Source organism: Acomys russatus, chromosome 16 (assembly GCF_903995435.1).
Source record: "Acomys russatus chromosome 16, mAcoRus1.1, whole genome shotgun sequence".
Classification (NCBI taxonomy): Eukaryota; Metazoa; Chordata; class Mammalia; order Rodentia; family Muridae; genus Acomys; species Acomys russatus.
In genome coordinates this window covers 47,182,328-47,200,445 of record NC_067152.1, presented here as the reverse complement: position 1 = coordinate 47,200,445, position 18,118 = coordinate 47,182,328, and the positions used below count along the sequence as shown (strand labels likewise).

The window sequence follows — 18,118 nt, the reverse complement described above, 5'->3', positions numbered from 1 at the left end:
CATGTAGAGGTGACAAGCCAGGAAGAAAAAAACTTTTACTTCGATCATTAAATCTCACTGAAAGGTCTGTTGGAAACTCGTAGGTCTCCATGTCATGCCTGGAATTGTGTTTTTAAAATAATACTAAAAATAGTTCATTCTAGGGGGCTGGAGAGGTGGCTCAGTGGTTAAGAGCACTGGCTCCTCTTCAGAGGACCTGGGTTCAATTCCCAGTACCCAATGGCAGCTTGCCACTGTCTATAACTCCATGTAGCTACAGCAGACATCTTATACATGGCCTCATCAGGTGATCTCAGCCAGGCATTCTTCTCACCACAGAAAATCTGAGTCTAGGGGAGAGGTGTGAGACTGAAGGATGAGACACATAGGTCCCTGCCACCAGGGCAGCACAACGAAGCTCCTGCGTACCAGGCCTGGAAAGTGACTCCTAGCAATACGGCAGCCTGTGCGCTGTCAAGACCAGCTCCATGAGATGCAGGCTGTGAACCAGTGAGTCCACACGGCTACAGGCCCTGGCCACTTCACCTGTGCATAAGCCGCTATCTTGATTCTGTCCCAGCCGTGTGTCCAGCCTCAGCAGTCCTTTCCCAGGCCTGGCAGGCATGAGGCTACCACAGCAGGGCAGGAGGTGCAAAGGGTCCAGGGCTCAGGACCAGAGCTGTGATGCTGTCATCCGTATTCCCACAGGGACGCTGGTGACTTGGCTGGCTCAGCACGTGGGAAGAGCCGCCTGCTCACACTCCAAGCCAGGGAAGTGAAGCATGCATTGCCTAACTCACTCAGTGCCTGAAACACACACAGGCCCACAGTAGCTCGTCCAGTTCCTTGAGCACATAAATCCCAGAGAGAGGCGGAAGCTGGGCTGCGTGGTACATGATTTAATGAGAGCACACCTGTGTTAGGACATCAGCGCTATGGGCAGTCCAGGCCACCAGAGCACAGCAGGCATGAGACATCACGGCTCTCTGAGCTCCTGGTCCGTCTAGCAGCAGGTGCCACCTTTCTCAGGCCTGTGGCACCAAGTTCCATGATGGTAAAGCTTGTTGTGGGGCCTAAGGGCAGGGCATCCCAGCCAGGTAGGCAACGAACGGCTCAGCTTCCTGAGGCGGGCTGCAGAGAGACATGCGACATTAGGCTGGTCCCCACCCGCTCATACATAGCTAAAGACTGCCATGTTCCAGGCTCCTAGCAGCTTGAATTGTGTAGCTCTGTAGCCTTGTCAGAGTACAACATTCACAAATGTTCACACTCCACATAAGGGGCCAAGAGTACGCCATGGCTCCATCTGTTGTCACCATTCCTAGAGCTACAGCCAAGCCACCCTGTGTATCCTATGGCTCCTGCAGCGGGGAGGGGGGGAAAGCTCTGGGAAGACCTGGGTACACAGACGCAGTATACAGCTCACACAAGAGAGGGGAAAATAAAAAATGCCTCCCAACGTGGCATGGAGGTGACAGGAGCTCAGGGTACAAAGCTGAAGATCATCAAGAGAAGAGTGAGGAAAGAGCAGCTGGCCAGCCTCGGGTCAGGACAAACCAGTTTCGACAGGGCTCTGTAGCTGGAGGTCAAAGCCAGCGAGTGTAATGTGTCAGGAAAGAGTGTTGGTCCCAGGGTAATCAGGGACAGAGAACACAGCTGTGAAGTAAGTTAACAGGAAGTGAAACCCTGATAAAGGGAGGAGGAGACATTAAACAGGAAGGTCAAACAGGAACCAAAGACGGTGGATGTAAACACGCAGTAAACATGAATTCATGGGACACTAATTAAATATTTTTCAGTGATGCCAAGGCACAAGCTTGACTATAGCATAGACATGAAAACATTGTGACAAACGATAACCAGATGTCCCACACTAACAGTGGGCAAAAGAGATGTCAAGAGGAGGGACACCTAGTAACACAGCTTCAAAGCGCACCCCGAAGTGTAAACATAATTAAAGGACATTTGAGATAAATGCAAAACACCTACTTCCTCAGTAACTGTGCACTAATGCCTTTGGTCTGGTGTCTCTCTGCACAGAGCGCGTCACACCTGAGAAGTCCTCTCAGAATGCCAGGGGACTGAGGTCTCCACCCTGAAGCTGGAGAGACAACAGACGAGACGCAGAGCCTTGCAGAAGCCACACAGGCCTGTGTGTGCATGCATTAGCGTGAGGACAGCAGTCACGGACGCCTGCAAAGCCGCCTGTCAGGCACACCAGCGCCTGCTCTACTAGGGGGAGAATGCAGCCCGCAGGCCAGATGGGCCACACTAGCAGCACCAGGAAGGCCACAGACTGGCTGATGAGAATGCTCCTCTGCGCCCCACTCAGCAGCTGCACTCCAGCGTGAGAGGCTGGGCTCCTGGAGGACTCGGGCTCTGTAAGGGCAGGGAGCCCAAGGTCAAGGGTGGAAACAAAGACCCTGAGGCCCACATGACAGCCAGAATCTAACAGCGGCTTCCAGCCACACACGTATCCATTTGATGAGTTGTGATTGTGTGTGTGCGCGCGCCCGTCTGCATGTGTGTATATGCATGTAGGAAAAGCATGACTTAGGGAGCCTCTGACACAGAGATCGGATTATCAGGCTAAGAACGACATTCCAGGAAGTTGAGCTGCGGGGAGCATCCAGGAGCTGGTAGATGGATGTGTAGTCTGCGTGAGATGGCCCCAGAGGCTCATATCTGAATACTCTGGCCCCAGCTGGTGGAACTGTTTAGGAAGGATTTTGAAGTGTGGCGATCTTGGAGGAGGTGTGCTACTGGGAATAGACTTCTAAGACTTAAAATGACTCCATTTCCAGTGTGCTTCCTGTTTGTGGATCAAAATGTGAGCTCTCAGCTGTTCCTACTGCCATGTCCTCACTCTGCCTTTCTGGACTTAACCCTCTGAAACCACAGCCCAACACAATGTTTTCTTTTGTTAAAGTCATGGTGTTTTGTCACAGCAATCAAAAGCAAAAGGTAAGCCAGTAGGGGTGTGGAGAGGGGATGAGAAGGAAGTGTTGAAGAAAAAATGTAAAGGCAGCATTAAACCAGCCCGTGAGCTTTCTACGCAGAGATGCAAGTGGGACACGGGCTGTTCTGAGAACCAGGGACCAGCGTCACAATCTGTAGGACTCACAGGTGATGTGCAAGGGCACACAGTCGCAGGCCAGCCTGGCCGGCTAGTATCTAAACTAGTTCTGAAAGTTTAACCAAACCAAGGATCAAAAAGAGTAAAGACAATCTTGGACAGAAAAAAACTGGAGAGCGGACATAGTGGACACTGTGAGTTGTAAAATCCACGCCTCTTCCATCATACGGTTTGTACTGGCTACAGATGGACAGTATCATCCAGGGTATAAATGAGATTCTAACGTGTCATACGTGTACAGTCCCTTGACAAGACACTGAATCGTGTGGTGGGGCTGGCTGACACAGGAAGCAGGAAGTCCCTCCCTCCACACACAGCTGGTCCCAAGGGAACTGAATTTCCATGTGAACAGCAGGCTACTCACCTGCCTGCATGTACTGGCTAGTTTTATGGCAACGTGATAAACTAGAGTCATTTAGAAGAGGAACTCTCATTTGAGAAATAGCTTTATGAGAGTAATGCTGTAGGCAAGCATGTTGGGCATTTTCTTAATCAGTGGTTGATGTGAGAGCCCACCCCATTGTGGGTGGGGGTCCTAGGTGTAAAGACACTGTATACCCCAGAGTAGACCACAATACAAGGGGAGGGGCGGGGCAGGAAATAAGCTAGGAGCAGGTTTCTAGGATGAAAATGTCAGTATGGAGAATTTTTTAAAGTCCCTACAGACAGCCTGCCCTGCAGAACACAGGAAGAGGCCCGAGGGCACAACAGGCTGCAGCTTTCATGACAACTTAAGGTGCAACCTTAGCACAGGGGCCTCAGAAACACCAAACACACCAAGGCCAAGACAGAAGGGAAAGAGACCTTAGCCCAGGCAGGGAATGATGGAGAGCTAGCACTTCCTTCCCTCATGGTAGGGGCTTCTTTCCTAGAAAACAAGCCGAGACTACCTAGCACCGCAGCATGAGGATGAGGAGCAGCACTCCCAGTCAGTCTGGAAAAAGTAATGGCGGTGATGAACACTGACCATGGGACCCAGTTAGACCAGAGCTCAGAACAACAGACAACGCAGGGGCCATGCGTCCGCAGATGACTAAAGAGTGTTACCTTTGGAACAGGCTGGGGTCTGGGCACACCAAGGAGGTCACACAGGTGGTTCCGCTGCCCTCTTACAACTGTAAGCTCTGCGTCCCTAAGGAAGAAAGCATTTGAGTTCTCCATGCCACAGGGTTCCGCTCCCGCACCTCATCTGGTGGTGGACAAAAACCCCTATCCTCCAGAGTAGACACCGGGAGAACCTAGCTGTTTCACAGGACTCGGCCACACCCTGTTCTAAGGACATACAGAAGAGCTGCCACCTTCATTAGAATCCAGCTATTGGCTGCTGCCAGGTGTGGTGGTGCACGCCTTTAATCCCAGCACTTGGGAGGCAGAGGCAGGTGAATCGCTATGAGTTCGAGGCCAGTCTGGTCTACAAAACGAGTCTAGGGGAGCCAAGGAAGGCTACACACAGAAACCCTGTCTCAAAAAACAAAACAATAACAAATTCCAGCTGTTGACTGCTTTCCTTAGCACATGTAATACTGTCAAGAAGTTCTAAGCATCTTTTCTTTTCTCTGCAAAGTTAGTAAAAGCAGTTCCTCTGTAAATCAGGTACTGTGCTCTTGTAGAGGAGCAGAGTTCCCAGCACCCACATAGGGCAACACTGCAACCCCAGCTGCAGGGGAACTGGACGCCCTTTTCAGGCTGCCTCAGGCAACTACACTTACATGCACACAAGCCCTGGCACACGATACACTTGCATACACATTATTGAAGATAAAAATAAACCTTAAAGCCAAAACAGTTTTTTATCCCTGCTGTCCAAGAAAGTTGGGAGCAGTGACCACTGCCTCCCCAGAAGGCACCAAGCTGAACTACTAACAGACAAGACCGTAAGTGCACTCTGGCCTTCATCTAGGCAGGAAGGCCACCTCATAGCCTGAGTTCCTAAGGATGTCACTGACTTGCTAAAGCAACCTGGTCCATCCCAAGAGGCCTGCCAGCAATCCCACTCCCATCCGTCAGAGGGGACAGTGCCCACAGGCAGTGGCACTGACTTGGGCTACCTGTGTGTGCCTCTCAGACAGTACATCTAGAACAGGGGACTACACGTGTGTACAGGCAATAGTTCTGTGGGTCTGACTGTGTGTGATTATATGAGAAGCTCTATGCATGTGTGCAGGACCATGCATGTGCAGTGCCTGGGTCACAGGTCATAAGTTCTTGCCGCTGTGATCGTAACTGTTTCCAGGCCCAGCCAGAACACCTGTGAGCTGCACCTACAGGTGTGCACCACTGCTGCCACTCGCCCCTCTGCACCTCTTGACTTGGGAGACAAGTCATTAAAGCCATTAAAACAGAAAAGACCATATAGGCCTTGCAGCAGCAAAATGATAGTGGCTAATTGACATCCACTTGGCTTCCTGTTGGCCCTGTATTCCAGCTACAGAGAAACGCCAACTTGTGACAAGCAAGGGTGTGAACCACTCCACCTTGCTCACAAGAGGAGAAAATGTGCTCACAACTGCACATTAAACATGGTCCCACCTGAATCAGCTGTGAAGTGGCCCTGAGCTGCTGAGTGTCAGAAATGTTGGGACAGAAGGATGTGGCACCAGGCTCAGGCAGGCCCTACTCACCAGGCTGTGTCACTGAGCACAGACATGACCTCATCGAGCACATCCGAGTCCACCAAGTCACTGTAGGTAAGCACCATCTCGTACACCTGGCTTGCTGTGGTCTTCCGGATCTGAAGTGAACAGGAGAGACCCCATCACCACTAGGAGCCAGGTGGTCTTAGGAAGGCCCACAAAAGGAGGAGCACGAACTCGGCAACACCTACATACTTCTGCCATCATAGACATGCAGTGAGAGGACAAACTGTAGCCTTTTCCGGAAGGTGCAGTACAGACTCCTACAAGGGAATCTGTCATTCTTGCTGTCTTTTTAGGTGATGTCCTGTGACAAACTGCTTCATGTGAGGTCTGATCTACCCCTGGCAATGAGTATTTCTGAGAAGCAGGGTGAGCTGTGGGGGGTGAGGCATGGGGTCACCCCTCTCTAACTCAAAAACCCGCTGTAAAGGTTCACTGACCGTTTGAAGAGTTCGTGGGTAAGAGGGACCCTGCCCCTGGGCTGTAACGCCCCACCCTCAGCAATGCCCTCCATGCTCACTCTGCCCAGCGCCAGCACCCACGTTCTTTTCATGCAGTTGACTGCCAAATCCCAGGGCTGCCCATGCCTGGAGGCCGCCTCCACAGGCACGTCATCTCACCACGTGTTTACTTCTAAACCTACTTCAGGGTTACACCAACATACGCTCATCTTTAGTGGGGCAGACACACTCACCACAGGAAACGGGTGGCCAAGGAGAAGGAACAGCTGCAGAAGAACCTTCTTCCTCACATCTCCACTGAACTGCACCATTCCACAGAGCCTGCAGGAGACCTAGTGTGTGTGCGTGCCTCTATACACATGTGCATTGTGCATTAGTGAACTCATGTGATCTGTCTGCACTGTCATGCATGGACACGTGCTTACCTATACATGATGAGATGGTTGTGCTAGCGTGTCCATGCCTGTGCGCCCACAGCCCTGCTTTCCCATGTGTGCGTGTTTGTATACCTTATGTGATTGCTTGTACATGCCCGTGTGCCCAGACCCCCGCACTAGCATAGGTGTGTTCACATTCCAGACCCCCACACTAGCATAGGTGTGTTCACACTCCAGACCCCCGCACTAGCATAGGTGTGTTCACACTCCAGACCCCTGCACTAGCATAGGTGTGTTCACACTCCAGACCCCCGCACTAGCATAGGTGTGTTCACACTCCAGACCCCCGCACTAGCATAGGTGTGTTCACATTCCTGTGTTGGCCTTTGGGCATCTACAGGGCCAGAAAGGTTCCAGAGCAAGTGACAAATACGAAAAAATGAGAGATGTAGTTTTCCTGTTCTGGCCCCTAAATGCCACTGCTGACAGGAATGGTCTCTAAATGAACACTCACTTTAAACAGCTTTGTGATTAAAACTGTATCTCCCGCCAGGAACCACCAAGTCCCTCCAATTTCTGTCTGTACCCAAGAGCACTTAAGACTCACACTGCAATGCTTGACCGAAGTTTCTGGATGTCTTTTGACTTCTTGATTTCTTCCTTACAAAGGGTGAGCAACTTCACACAAAAGGGGTGGCTTGAAGGAGAAAACACACTGTCAGGAATACAGAGCAGACAGAATGCAGGCGGCAGTGGCGTCCAGTGGTGCTGCTGGTACTGGGTGACCTGAGCTAGGCCATGTGACATCAGCCGCTTTCTTTGGTCCCCTACGCACACAGCCGAGATGCCCTATCTCGTTACCCGTAAGACGCTCCATTACCCACAATCACCCATGGCATTCAGCACCCAGGGGGGCAGGGAGGGTAGGCCCTGGCAGTTATGATGTGGCCATATCCAAGTTACCCACCGCGACAGAAAAGATTGTACAGCTTCATGGAGAGAAGCTATATGTAGACCCAGGTCAGAAGAGCAGTCCTAGTCAGCCCAGAGATGACATTTGCTGGGTTCATCTCAAGGCTTAGAATTCTAGGCAGCTCATCTCAGTGTTTAGAAGACACCCTTTAAGGGTTGAGTTGTCACCCAGATGACGCCATTTCACTGCTTCCTGCATGTCCAGTTGTGCCCTCCTAAGCAAGTGTGTCCCCTCCTCAGGCGTTGTTCTCCTAAGCAACTGTGTCCCCTCCTCAGGCATTGCCCTCCTAAGCAACTGTGTCCCTCCTCAGGCGTTGTCCTCCTAAGCAAGTGTGTCCCCTCCTCAGGTGTTGCCCTCCTAAGCAACTGTGTCCCCTCCTCGGGCGTTGCCCTCCTAAGCAACTGTGTCCCCTCCTCAGGCATTGTCCTCCTAAGCAAGTGTGTCCCCTCCTCAGGTGTTGCCCTAAGCAACTGTGTCCCCTCCTCAGGCGTTGATTTCTTAAGCAACTGTGTCCCTCCTCAGGTGTTGACCTCCTAAGCAAGTGTGTCCCCCTCCTCAGGTGTTCTCATTGTTAGTAATTTTTTTTCCTTTATGAATCACCCTGTCTCCGTATCAGTTTCTTCCTACAGGTTCCCTTAAGATATTTATAAACTACTTTTAAATTCACTTATGGAATTGTTTCTTAACCATTTTCAGGGGTTAATTTCTGTATTTTTGGCGTTTCCACACCTGCTATGGAAACACCCTTCTCTCTAGCCTTATGTCCACCGCTCTATGGTTTTGACTGTCAGGTGTGTCCACTCTGGAGCACAGGTCTGACTGGGCGTTGTGTTTGAAGAACAGCTTGGAAGTGAGGGAGGTGGACAAGGTGGGTACGTTCAGCAAACAGGGCTGTCTTTTCCAGGCATGTGGGCTTCTTGACAAAGATGCAGCCACACTGGAGGAGTGGGAGGTAGGGCCATAGCTCTGCCTCTCCTGGGAATGCCTCTGGGTGCTAGTGTAATCCCCCTGCTCCTGCACACTGGGAGCACGTGGCCATCAGGTCGGTGCCGTGTTGAGAATATACACAGGAACGGATCAGGCTTGAGCATGGCTGACAGGGAGAGGGAGCTGGACAGTAGCTGACCCGTGGGCGCGCTGCCAACAATATGAGAGTAAGGGAGCCATAGCAGCTGAAAGCTCTTTGGCCTGTGTGTTTCTTTCCACAACAGAAATCTTTAGGATAGCAGGTGTGGCCAGGAAACCATAGCATCCACCTCCGACAGGCAGAGCTTAGACTCCACTCATCGGAGGCTCGTGCCTTGGATTCTCTCAGTGGGACTCTTTCAGGAACCCTGTCTGAACCCACAGGGTCTCTGGGGACCATGATGTGAGAGAGAGACAGAGACACAGAGAGAGAGACAGAGACAGACAGACAGACCGACAGCCGACCGACCTTAGGAGTCCAGAAGAGCATTGGAAGTGCATGAATCCTACGGGAAGACTAGCTTAGGATATAGATAGTCCTCACGCAAGCCAGGACTGAGTAACCACAGCCCTCGGCAGTATAATAGTCACTCTGTATGCAACAAGCACTTTAGGGAGCTGGTCAGGGGAGACCTGAGACCCATGTGACCTGGACCGGCTGCAGCTGACTTGGTAGTTACTGTCACAGACTGTCCTGGAGGGCAGAGCCAGGAGACAAAGAAGGCAACGGTTAAAAAAGGGCTGGCTCAGCTAAAACGGCTGAACTGAGGAATGCTGGGAGAACCTGGTGGCCAGGTCTGCTTTGTTATGTCGAACAATGCTATTTTGAATAACCTACACCTTCATCACTCTGGGGACACAGCTCCTCCTCCCAATCTAGAGAGCAGCCCCACTGTGAGGTGCTCTCCCCTCTCCTCACTGGTCCAGCTAAAGGTCATGTTTACTCTACTCCCAGATGTCCCTGCCTCTGGACATGCTCTACCTTTTATCTGTAACAAACCTTCTCCTTCACCATACTGAGCCTGCCTGCCCTCCCTCCCTCCCTCCCTCCCTCCCTTTCTTTTTTTTCTTTCTTTCCTTTCACTCAAGCATTCACTGTACAAAAACACAGTGAGTTGAAAGAGTGCCAGAACTCTCCATGAGCACAATGAACAAAATGGAGGGGGGCGGAAATGATTCTGTTAGTCAGAGAAAGGAAAACACATGGAACAAACAGAAAACACTAATGAAAAAAACTAAATAAATGGAGCAGATTTATGGACCCAGTTAAAAGGTCAGATTGTCAGGTTGAATTTTCACAAAACTACATATACTTATAGCAACCAACATACAAAAACCAAATATATACAATAATGAAAACAAGGAGCTGGAGAGACGGACGGCTCAGAGGTTAGAGCACTGGCTGCTCCTCCAGAGGTCCTGAGCTTAATTCCCAGCAACCACATGGTGGCTCACAACCATCTATAGTGAGATCTGGTGCCCTCTTCTGGCCTGCAGGCTCACATACTGGCAGAACACTGTATGTATAATAAATAAATATTTAAAGATATGAAAACAAAAAAACTACAATCCGAAGTTTTAAAAAACACGCCAAAGCAGAACGTAAGCGGCCACTCCTCCAAAGCCGTCAGCGTGCGGGGAGTCAGCGCTGCAGTTATGTGTGTCCAAGCTCTAAACTCAAAGCAAAAACAAAAATATCTGTATCATGAAATATTTTCCTACTATCTTATTTTGAAATTTTTAAGCCAGAAAAATACATGTCAGATCTTAAGAACATTTTCCAAGATGAAGATGGCCTTGTGGAGAGAGCTCATGGCCAGCTGCACGCCTGTGAGCATCCAGGCTGTTCTAGCAGCAGCTTTAGGAAAGGACAAGTCCCGTAGTGTCAGATTAAAAGCCAGCCTAGGCGCGCAGCAGAGATGGATCAGACTCCCTGCCCAAAAGTTAGAGACCAAAGACTCTAGAGACTAAGCAACCCCAGCTGATGGGCAGCAGCCGTGGGTGTGCGGCGTGTGCAAGGACCTCACGGCCAGGCTTCACCTGAGCTGGTCAGCGTGTACAAAGACACTGCCCAAGGCCAAGAGAGGACCGGGGGGTGGGGGGGGGGGAGCAAAACACCAGGAAAAAATAACAGGGAAACTGGGCACAGATCCTCTTAGTGGGGCAGCAAATAGAAAGTGAACAGAAGTGAGAAAGACTCAGAAGGAGAGATCAACTGAGACCCTGTGGATTTGAGCCACAGTCCGAGCACGCCGGGCAGGTTCTAAGGAGCTTGGCTTTGGTGTAATAGATGCTCATAAATCTTTACAGAGTACACAGCTGTCCAAACCAACAGGGCATTCAGTGAAGACATAAGGCATTCACAGAAGCAAAAACCACCATGATGAAATCACTCAGGAAGCCAGCCCGGCACCTAGACTGTTCCAGACACAGCAGGGCTGCCCGCTCCTGTGGACAGGAGGCTGAGGAACCACAAACCACATGCAGTAGGAAGCTGCTAATTCATGCCCTGTGCCCACAGCACAGGCACACACAGCACAGGGTTGTGAAGGGCACAGGCACACAGCATAGGCACACACGCACAGCACAGGCACACACAGCACAGCACAGGCACACACACACAGCACAGGCACACACACACAGCACAGGCACACACACACAGCACAGGCACACACACACAGCACAGGCACACACACACAGCACAGCACACACACACAGCACAGGCACACACACACAGCACAGGCACACACACACAGCACAGGCACACACACACAGCACAGGCACACACACACAGCACAGGCACACACACACAGCACAGGCACACACACACAGCACAGGCACACACAGCACAGCACAGGCACACACACACAGCACAGCACAGGCACACACACACAGCACAGGCACACACAGCACAGCACAGGCACACACAGCACAGCACAGGCACACACACATAGCACAGGGCTGTGAGGCACAGGCACAGCACAGCACAGGCAAGCACACACAGCACAGCACAGGCACAACAGGCACAGGCACACACAGCACAGCACAGGCACACACAGCACAGCACAGGCACACCACACAGCACAGCAGCACACACACAGCACAGCACACACACACAGCACAGGCACACACACACAGCACAGGCACCACACAGCACACACAGCACAGGCACACACAGCACAGCACAGGCACACACACACAGCACAGGCACACACACACAGCACAGGCACACACAGCACAGCACAGGCACACACACACAGCACAGGCACACACAGCACAGCACAGGCACACACACACAGCACAGGCACACACACACAGCACAGGCACACACAGCACAGCACAGGCACACACACACAGCACAGGCACACACACACAGCACAGGCACACACACACAGCACAGGCACACACACACAGCACAGGCACACACACACAGCACAGGCACACACACACAGCACAGGCACACACACACAGCACAGCACAGGCACACACACACAGCACAGGCACACACAGCACAGCACAGGCACACACACACAGCACAGGCACACACAGCACAGCACAGCACAGGCACACACACATAGCACAGGGCTGTGAAGGGCACAGGCACACACAGCACAGCACAGGCACACACAGCACAGCACAGGCACACACAGCACAGGCACACACAGCACAGCACAGGCACACACACACAGCACAGGCACACACACACAGCACAGGCACACACACACAGCACAGGCACACACACACAGCACAGGCACACACACACAGCACAGGCACACACACACAGCACAGGCACACACACACAGCACAGCACAGGCACACACACACAGCACAGGCACACACAGCACAGCACAGGCACACACAGCACAGCACAGGCACACACACACAGCACAGGCACACACAGCACAGCACAGCACAGGCACACACACATAGCACAGGGCTGTGAAGGGCACAGGCACACACAGCACAGCACAGGCACACACAGCACAGCACAGGCACACACAGCACAGGCACACACAGCACAGCACAGGCACACACAGCACAGCACAGCACAGGCACACACACACAGCACAGGCACACACAGCACAGCACAGGCACACACAGCACAGCACAGGGTTGTGAAGGGCACAGGCACACACACACAGCACAGGCCATATGCTGTCTTATTTATAGCTCACCTCCACTGACTTCCAGACCGCTCCACCCACCAGCCCTAGTGGGCGGCCACCAAACCTGTCCAAGGCTGCCTTCCTACCTGGCCAGCAGGGCACTGCTTCACCCCAGCCTGCTGCCTGCGTTTGCGGCGTGTCACCTGGGTTCTGAGCTCCTGATCCAAGTGTTCTGTCCTTAAAGTGACAGCTAGCCAGATTTGGTTGCCATAGATTTGTAATCCCAGCACCTGGGAGACTAAGGGGCAGGATCATGGGTCTGAGCCACATAGTGAGAAACCAGATCAATAAATACCAATCTCTGTGAGTTCGAGGCCAGCCTGGTCTACAAAGCGAGTGCAGGACAGCCAAGGCTGCACAGAGAAACCCTGTCTCAAAAAACAAAACCAACCAGCCAAACAAACAATAAAATAAAATAAACTGAAACTAGGGCAACTAGGCTTCACCAGACAGCACTAAGCAAGCAGATACTTACTTGTCTTCAGCAGTAAAGATATCGAAGCAGCCATTGGCCAACAGCTGGTCCAACGTTTTCAGCAGCGATATAGACACCCTGAGATTAGAAAACAAGCGTGAGACCCAGAGCCGCCTGCGCCACCCACAAGTTCAAACAGACAGGAAACCCCTCAGCACCTCTTGCTAGACAAGAGGCAAGATTGTCTTGTCAGATTCCTAGAGACAGACACTGGTATTACAACAATGCCAAAATGACAGCGGAAGGTAGGACTACAGCCAGAGCCAGTGCGGCTTCTCTCAGGGATTACTTACCTTCAGCAAGGATAAGGACAGGATGCCTGAGGTCAGGCTGTGCAGATGGCCTGGGACAGCCGAACACTCACCTGTATACTTAATGGTTCTGACAAGGTGCAGTGGACACAGTGCTGGGTAACTGGACAACCATTTGCAAAATTAAGCTGAGCACACGCACTACTGCCTCAAAACAGACTGTAGGGCTACAGAACCTAAAGCTGAGACTTCTGGGAAGAGTATCTGAGGAGCTCTCTAGGCCCTCCTGTTGTGAGCAGTCTGGGATTTTGGTTTCTTTAAAAAACATAAATATAAGCCAGGCACAGTGGCACACGCTTTTAATCCCAGCACTTGGGAGTCAGAGGCAGGCGGATCGCTGTGAGTTTGAGGCCAGCCTGGTCTACAAAGTGAGTCCAGGACAGCCAGGGCAACACAGAGAAACCCTGTCTCAGAAAAAAAAAAAAAACAACAACATAGAAATATTATAAGAATGTGGTTTTGTTTTAATCCCAGGTGTGTGGGTATGGGTTGACTATGATTTGCCTTGTGCTCTAGCAGAGGCGTGGTTCTGCCAGCTGCAGACAGCTGCTGTGATTATGTGACATTTGGAATTCTGGGAACTTTTCAGAGGGTAACAAATGCTGGGGCCTAAGAAGGAGGGACTGGTTGGTGGCCGGTGGCCATTCAAGGGGGTTGGTTGCAATTTGTTAGTAGTCACGCTTAAAAAAAGAAATAAGAAACTAGATTCAAGGATTTCTATGTCTCTCTGCTCCCTCTATCCTTTCTTCCCTATCTAGTGATAGGGGGATAAAGGGTGGGGAAAAAAAAAAAGAAAACCAATAAAGTAGCCAAAAACCAGCTATAACCTCCAAATTAGACAAAGATTTCTCATTAACATGAGCACAACAATAATGTGATAGTTGGGTCCTTCACAGATCTGACAAGCACTTGCCCAGGACAGTGAAGGCATCAAAAAGCAAGAGGGAGAGGAGAGCCCAGCTATGGGGCCCAACGCCGTGGAGCACACCAGTGCTGGTGAGACATGGAACAGACGGGGCCGGCAGCTTCACACAAGTTAACAAGCACTGCATGTGGGCCAGCTGTCCACTACTTGACAATGTGAGCCAGCTGTCCACTACTAGATGATGTGATCCAGCTGTCCATTACTTGATGAGTCCCCAAGAAAAGGGAATGTGCATCCCTGCATGTCCCCTCTGGCTGTCGGTAAGGCCATCAGCAGGGAATGCGCCAGCCCCTGCCCATCGCAGGCACTGACAGGGCAACAAGAGGGACAAACAGAGGTGACTACACTGCCTGTCTGTTTAAACAAAGTTCTAATTTGCCAGTGTGGACAGCTGGGAGGGGCCTGAGAAGGAACCCTGGTGAACAAGGAGGGACTTGTGGTATTTACATCTCAAGGACGACCCACCCCACATCATGTGTTACCTTTCAGATTTCTTATATCTAAATGGAATTATTATATACAAGAAAAGATGGGAAATATTCCTACAGGCTAGAACCTTGTTCCACTTAACTTGGTATTCTCCATCTACACACACACACACACACACACACACACACACACCGGGGGTGGGTGGGGGGGAGGGAGAGAGAGAGAGAGAGAGAGAGAGAGAGAGGGAGGGAGGGAGGGAGGGAGGGAGAGAGAGAGAGAATATGTGCGCGTGTGCACCACGGGAGAGGGTCTGCAGGAGATGGCTGCCAGGGCGGGGTGTTGAGGCTAGAACCCAGGAGCTGCAGGGCCTGATGGCTTGCTGTGCCCAGCTCCTTGTCTACTATGACAGATGTTTCCCAGGGAAACCTGGGCTCTGTAGAGACAGGACCAAGGCACAGGACCATGTTCACACCCCAGCCTGAAGACACCACTCACCTGTCATTCAAGAGGTTGTCCTCAAAGACCTTTAGGAGGGTCTCGCTGAAGCTCTCCAGGGCCTGAGCATCCTTCTGAATCCGCTTCATATACTCAAAGAGGCTCTGTGTAGAATGTCTGACCTATGACCCAAACAGCAGTATTGTGGCACAGCATGGCCAGCTTCTACCTTGGTCCCCCAGGGCTGCTACAGTGAGAGTGAATGCTTGAGGCCAGACAGAACCAACTGCAAACTACAGAGACACGAGGATCTTACAGGTGTTGGGCTGGTGAGACAGTAAGCATGCAAAGTGCACACATCTGGGACAGAGCCCTCTGGAAGAGTCCCCGCCTCCCCGGCTTTGCACAGCCAGATGCCTCCTCACCGTAGACTCCGTCAAGCCACCCACAGACACGGCGAGCCCCAGCAGGACGTGGTATCTGTAGGTAGGCAGTGCCAAGAGCTGGGTGATGAGAGGGAAGGCCTGGGAAGGTGCGTTCCAGTTCACAGTGGCCACATCAGACCTGAAAGAAAGGGACTTCCTCAAAGCCATGCTTGGAGGGACTGAGCTACACGGGGATCCACACCTGACAGTACCTGGGAAACAGACTTTCCAGTTCTCTGCGGTGGGGGACGTGGGGAATGGGAGGGCCGTTGAAGTGCAGGAGAGTCAGGAACACCCGGGCAGCATGCGCACGGAACCGGTCAATCTTCTCACTCGCCTGCTGGGCAACGCAACACATGACGCACTCACAGCTGCAAGCAGAGGGCACAGCAGTGAGGCCAGCCTGGGAATATGTGGTCACCTTACTGTCAGCAGCTGCTGGAGCCACAGCAGGATGTGTCTTAGGGATTTCACTGCCATGATACAACAGAGCAACCAAAGGCAGCTTGGGTAGGGAAGGGTTTGTTTCGGCTCACAACTCTCAGGTTGCACGCCATCACTACAGGAAGCCAAGGCTGGAGGCAGAGCTGAAACAGAGGCCATGGAACTCAGGACTTCCTAACCACAGTGACCTGGAACCTCCCACAGAAATCATTAACCAAGAAAGTGCCTATAGGCCAGTCTTATGGACTGTTTTCTCAATTGATTTCCTCTTTCCAAATAATTCTAGCTTATATTGACATAGAACTAACCAACACAGGGTGGGCACAGTGTACCCTGCCCACCCCAGAACCTCAGGAGCCAAGTAACAGGCACACGTGAATGCTGACACACTCTTGGGGCAAGAGTGAGAACCCACAGTGTTGAGGAAGGATGAGAGGCTGAAAGTATGGCACACACAGGACAGAGCTCAGGGCCTCAAGCAGTGTGGCAGAAGAGGCTGAAACCCACAAGGGCTGGATCAAATGACAGTAGGCCAGCTACAGAACCCCCCAGCCTCATGCTCTAAAGCTGTCAAACAGGCCAGATCAAGCGAGGTCCTGATATGGGGTTAGGGAGTGTGTGTATGCTATGGGTCCTGACATGGGACAGGAGGAGGACCTGGTCATGTCCCATAGACTGTGGAGGGTCAGGGCAGGTCAGGGCAGCTATCTGAGAAGGCATGGAGGCTCCAGGGCAGCCACACCTGGCCTCAGGTACTCACATGTGGGCCTCAATCAGCGTCGGTTCTGTGCGTGCCAGCAAAAGCGTCAAGTCCATGAGGCTGGTCATGGCAGCCTCACGAACCCTGTGGATAGAGACACGAGAAAGTCAATGTGGGGTGGGGCTTCCAAGCCCTGGTGCCCTCGGCAACACCCATCGAATCCTCTAAGCACAGGCTCTACAAGCAACCCACGAGGGAGAAAAAAGTCTTGAGACTTCCACTGGCCATACACAGGCTTAGTTCCAGAAGGCCCAAATGGGGAAAGTTTTGGAGATTACAGAAATCCCATTTCAGTGTAAAGCGTTGGAGAGGCTCAGTTCAGCAGCTGACAGACAGCCTTCACTTAAATCCCCCGACTGGGGGTGAGGGGCGGGCTCTCTCGCACTGTCAAGCAAGAGGATTCATTCTCAACACCTGAAGACAGACTGCACAAGCCTCAGCAAGGCCTAAGGCGTGCGCACGCTATCACAGCGGGGACTGCCCACAGCCTCCTCCAGGCGCAGCTGACCCTGCAGTGTATCTATGTGCAAGCAGACAGAGCAACCAACACTCGGATCTAGCCTAGACTTTCTTTCCTGCTAAACAGAGCTGTCTGTCATTAATATATATCCAAAAACAACAACAACAACAAAACCAAAAAACTGGTCTAATTCCAGAGCAAAGGCAGCCATTTAGTACTGGGTGCAGACGTTTTCAGCCAAAGTTAGGAAAAGACGATACAAACCCTCAGGCTGGGGCTGGGGGCATCCTTGCCTGATCAAACCCTCCATGGCCTGTGCCAGGCTCCTGCTGGAAGTTCACAGACAGGAGTGCAGGCCAGGGTCGGATGAGGGTCACTGGGCACAAAGCAGGCCTGGGGGAGGTATGCTGCAGGGACACGGGGGGCACACACCTGCCGTGAATGCCAGGGGATATGTGGAAGGAGCTGTAAAGCATGCTGGGGAGAATTGGGGTACACATCTGCAGTGAACGCCAGGGGATGTGCGGAGGGAGCTGTAAAGCATGCTGAGAAATGGGGCACACACCTGCAAAAAGGGCCGGGGCTGGGGGGAGTCCTCCGAATACCAGGGGACAAAGGAGTGGTAGACTGTGACACGTGCTGAGGGGCACAGGTGTGTGTGTAAGGGGAAAGTGCCAGGGTCTACAGATACACAACTATAAAGCGCACACAGACACACTAGGGCAATCTGCACATTTCTCTCATGTTGCTGCCTCTTAAG

The 18,118-nt window shown here is 51.9% G+C and overlaps 1 protein-coding gene across 1 annotated transcript in view; it reads right to left on the bottom strand.

Moving 5' to 3' along the window:
* Nucleotides 1-2,044: 2,044 nt before the first annotated feature.
* Tbcd (tubulin folding cofactor D) overlaps nucleotides 2,045-18,118 on the bottom strand; it is a 163,441-nt gene continuing 147,367 nt past the window's right edge. Inside the window, exons 30-40 of the mRNA XM_051159315.1 lie at nucleotides 16,899-16,982; nucleotides 15,907-16,065; nucleotides 15,695-15,833; nucleotides 15,330-15,451; nucleotides 13,170-13,247; nucleotides 7,197-7,286; nucleotides 6,446-6,533; nucleotides 5,737-5,846; nucleotides 4,006-4,247; nucleotides 2,198-2,358; nucleotides 2,045-2,080 (exon numbers count right to left, since the gene is read on the bottom strand). Of these exons, the coding sequence (XP_051015272.1) occupies nucleotides 2,045-2,080; nucleotides 2,198-2,358; nucleotides 4,006-4,247; nucleotides 5,737-5,846; nucleotides 6,446-6,533; nucleotides 7,197-7,286; nucleotides 13,170-13,247; nucleotides 15,330-15,451; nucleotides 15,695-15,833; nucleotides 15,907-16,065; nucleotides 16,899-16,982 (1,309 nt within the window). The remainder of the gene's footprint in view (nucleotides 2,081-2,197; nucleotides 2,359-4,005; nucleotides 4,248-5,736; nucleotides 5,847-6,445; nucleotides 6,534-7,196; nucleotides 7,287-13,169; nucleotides 13,248-15,329; nucleotides 15,452-15,694; nucleotides 15,834-15,906; nucleotides 16,066-16,898; nucleotides 16,983-18,118) is intronic.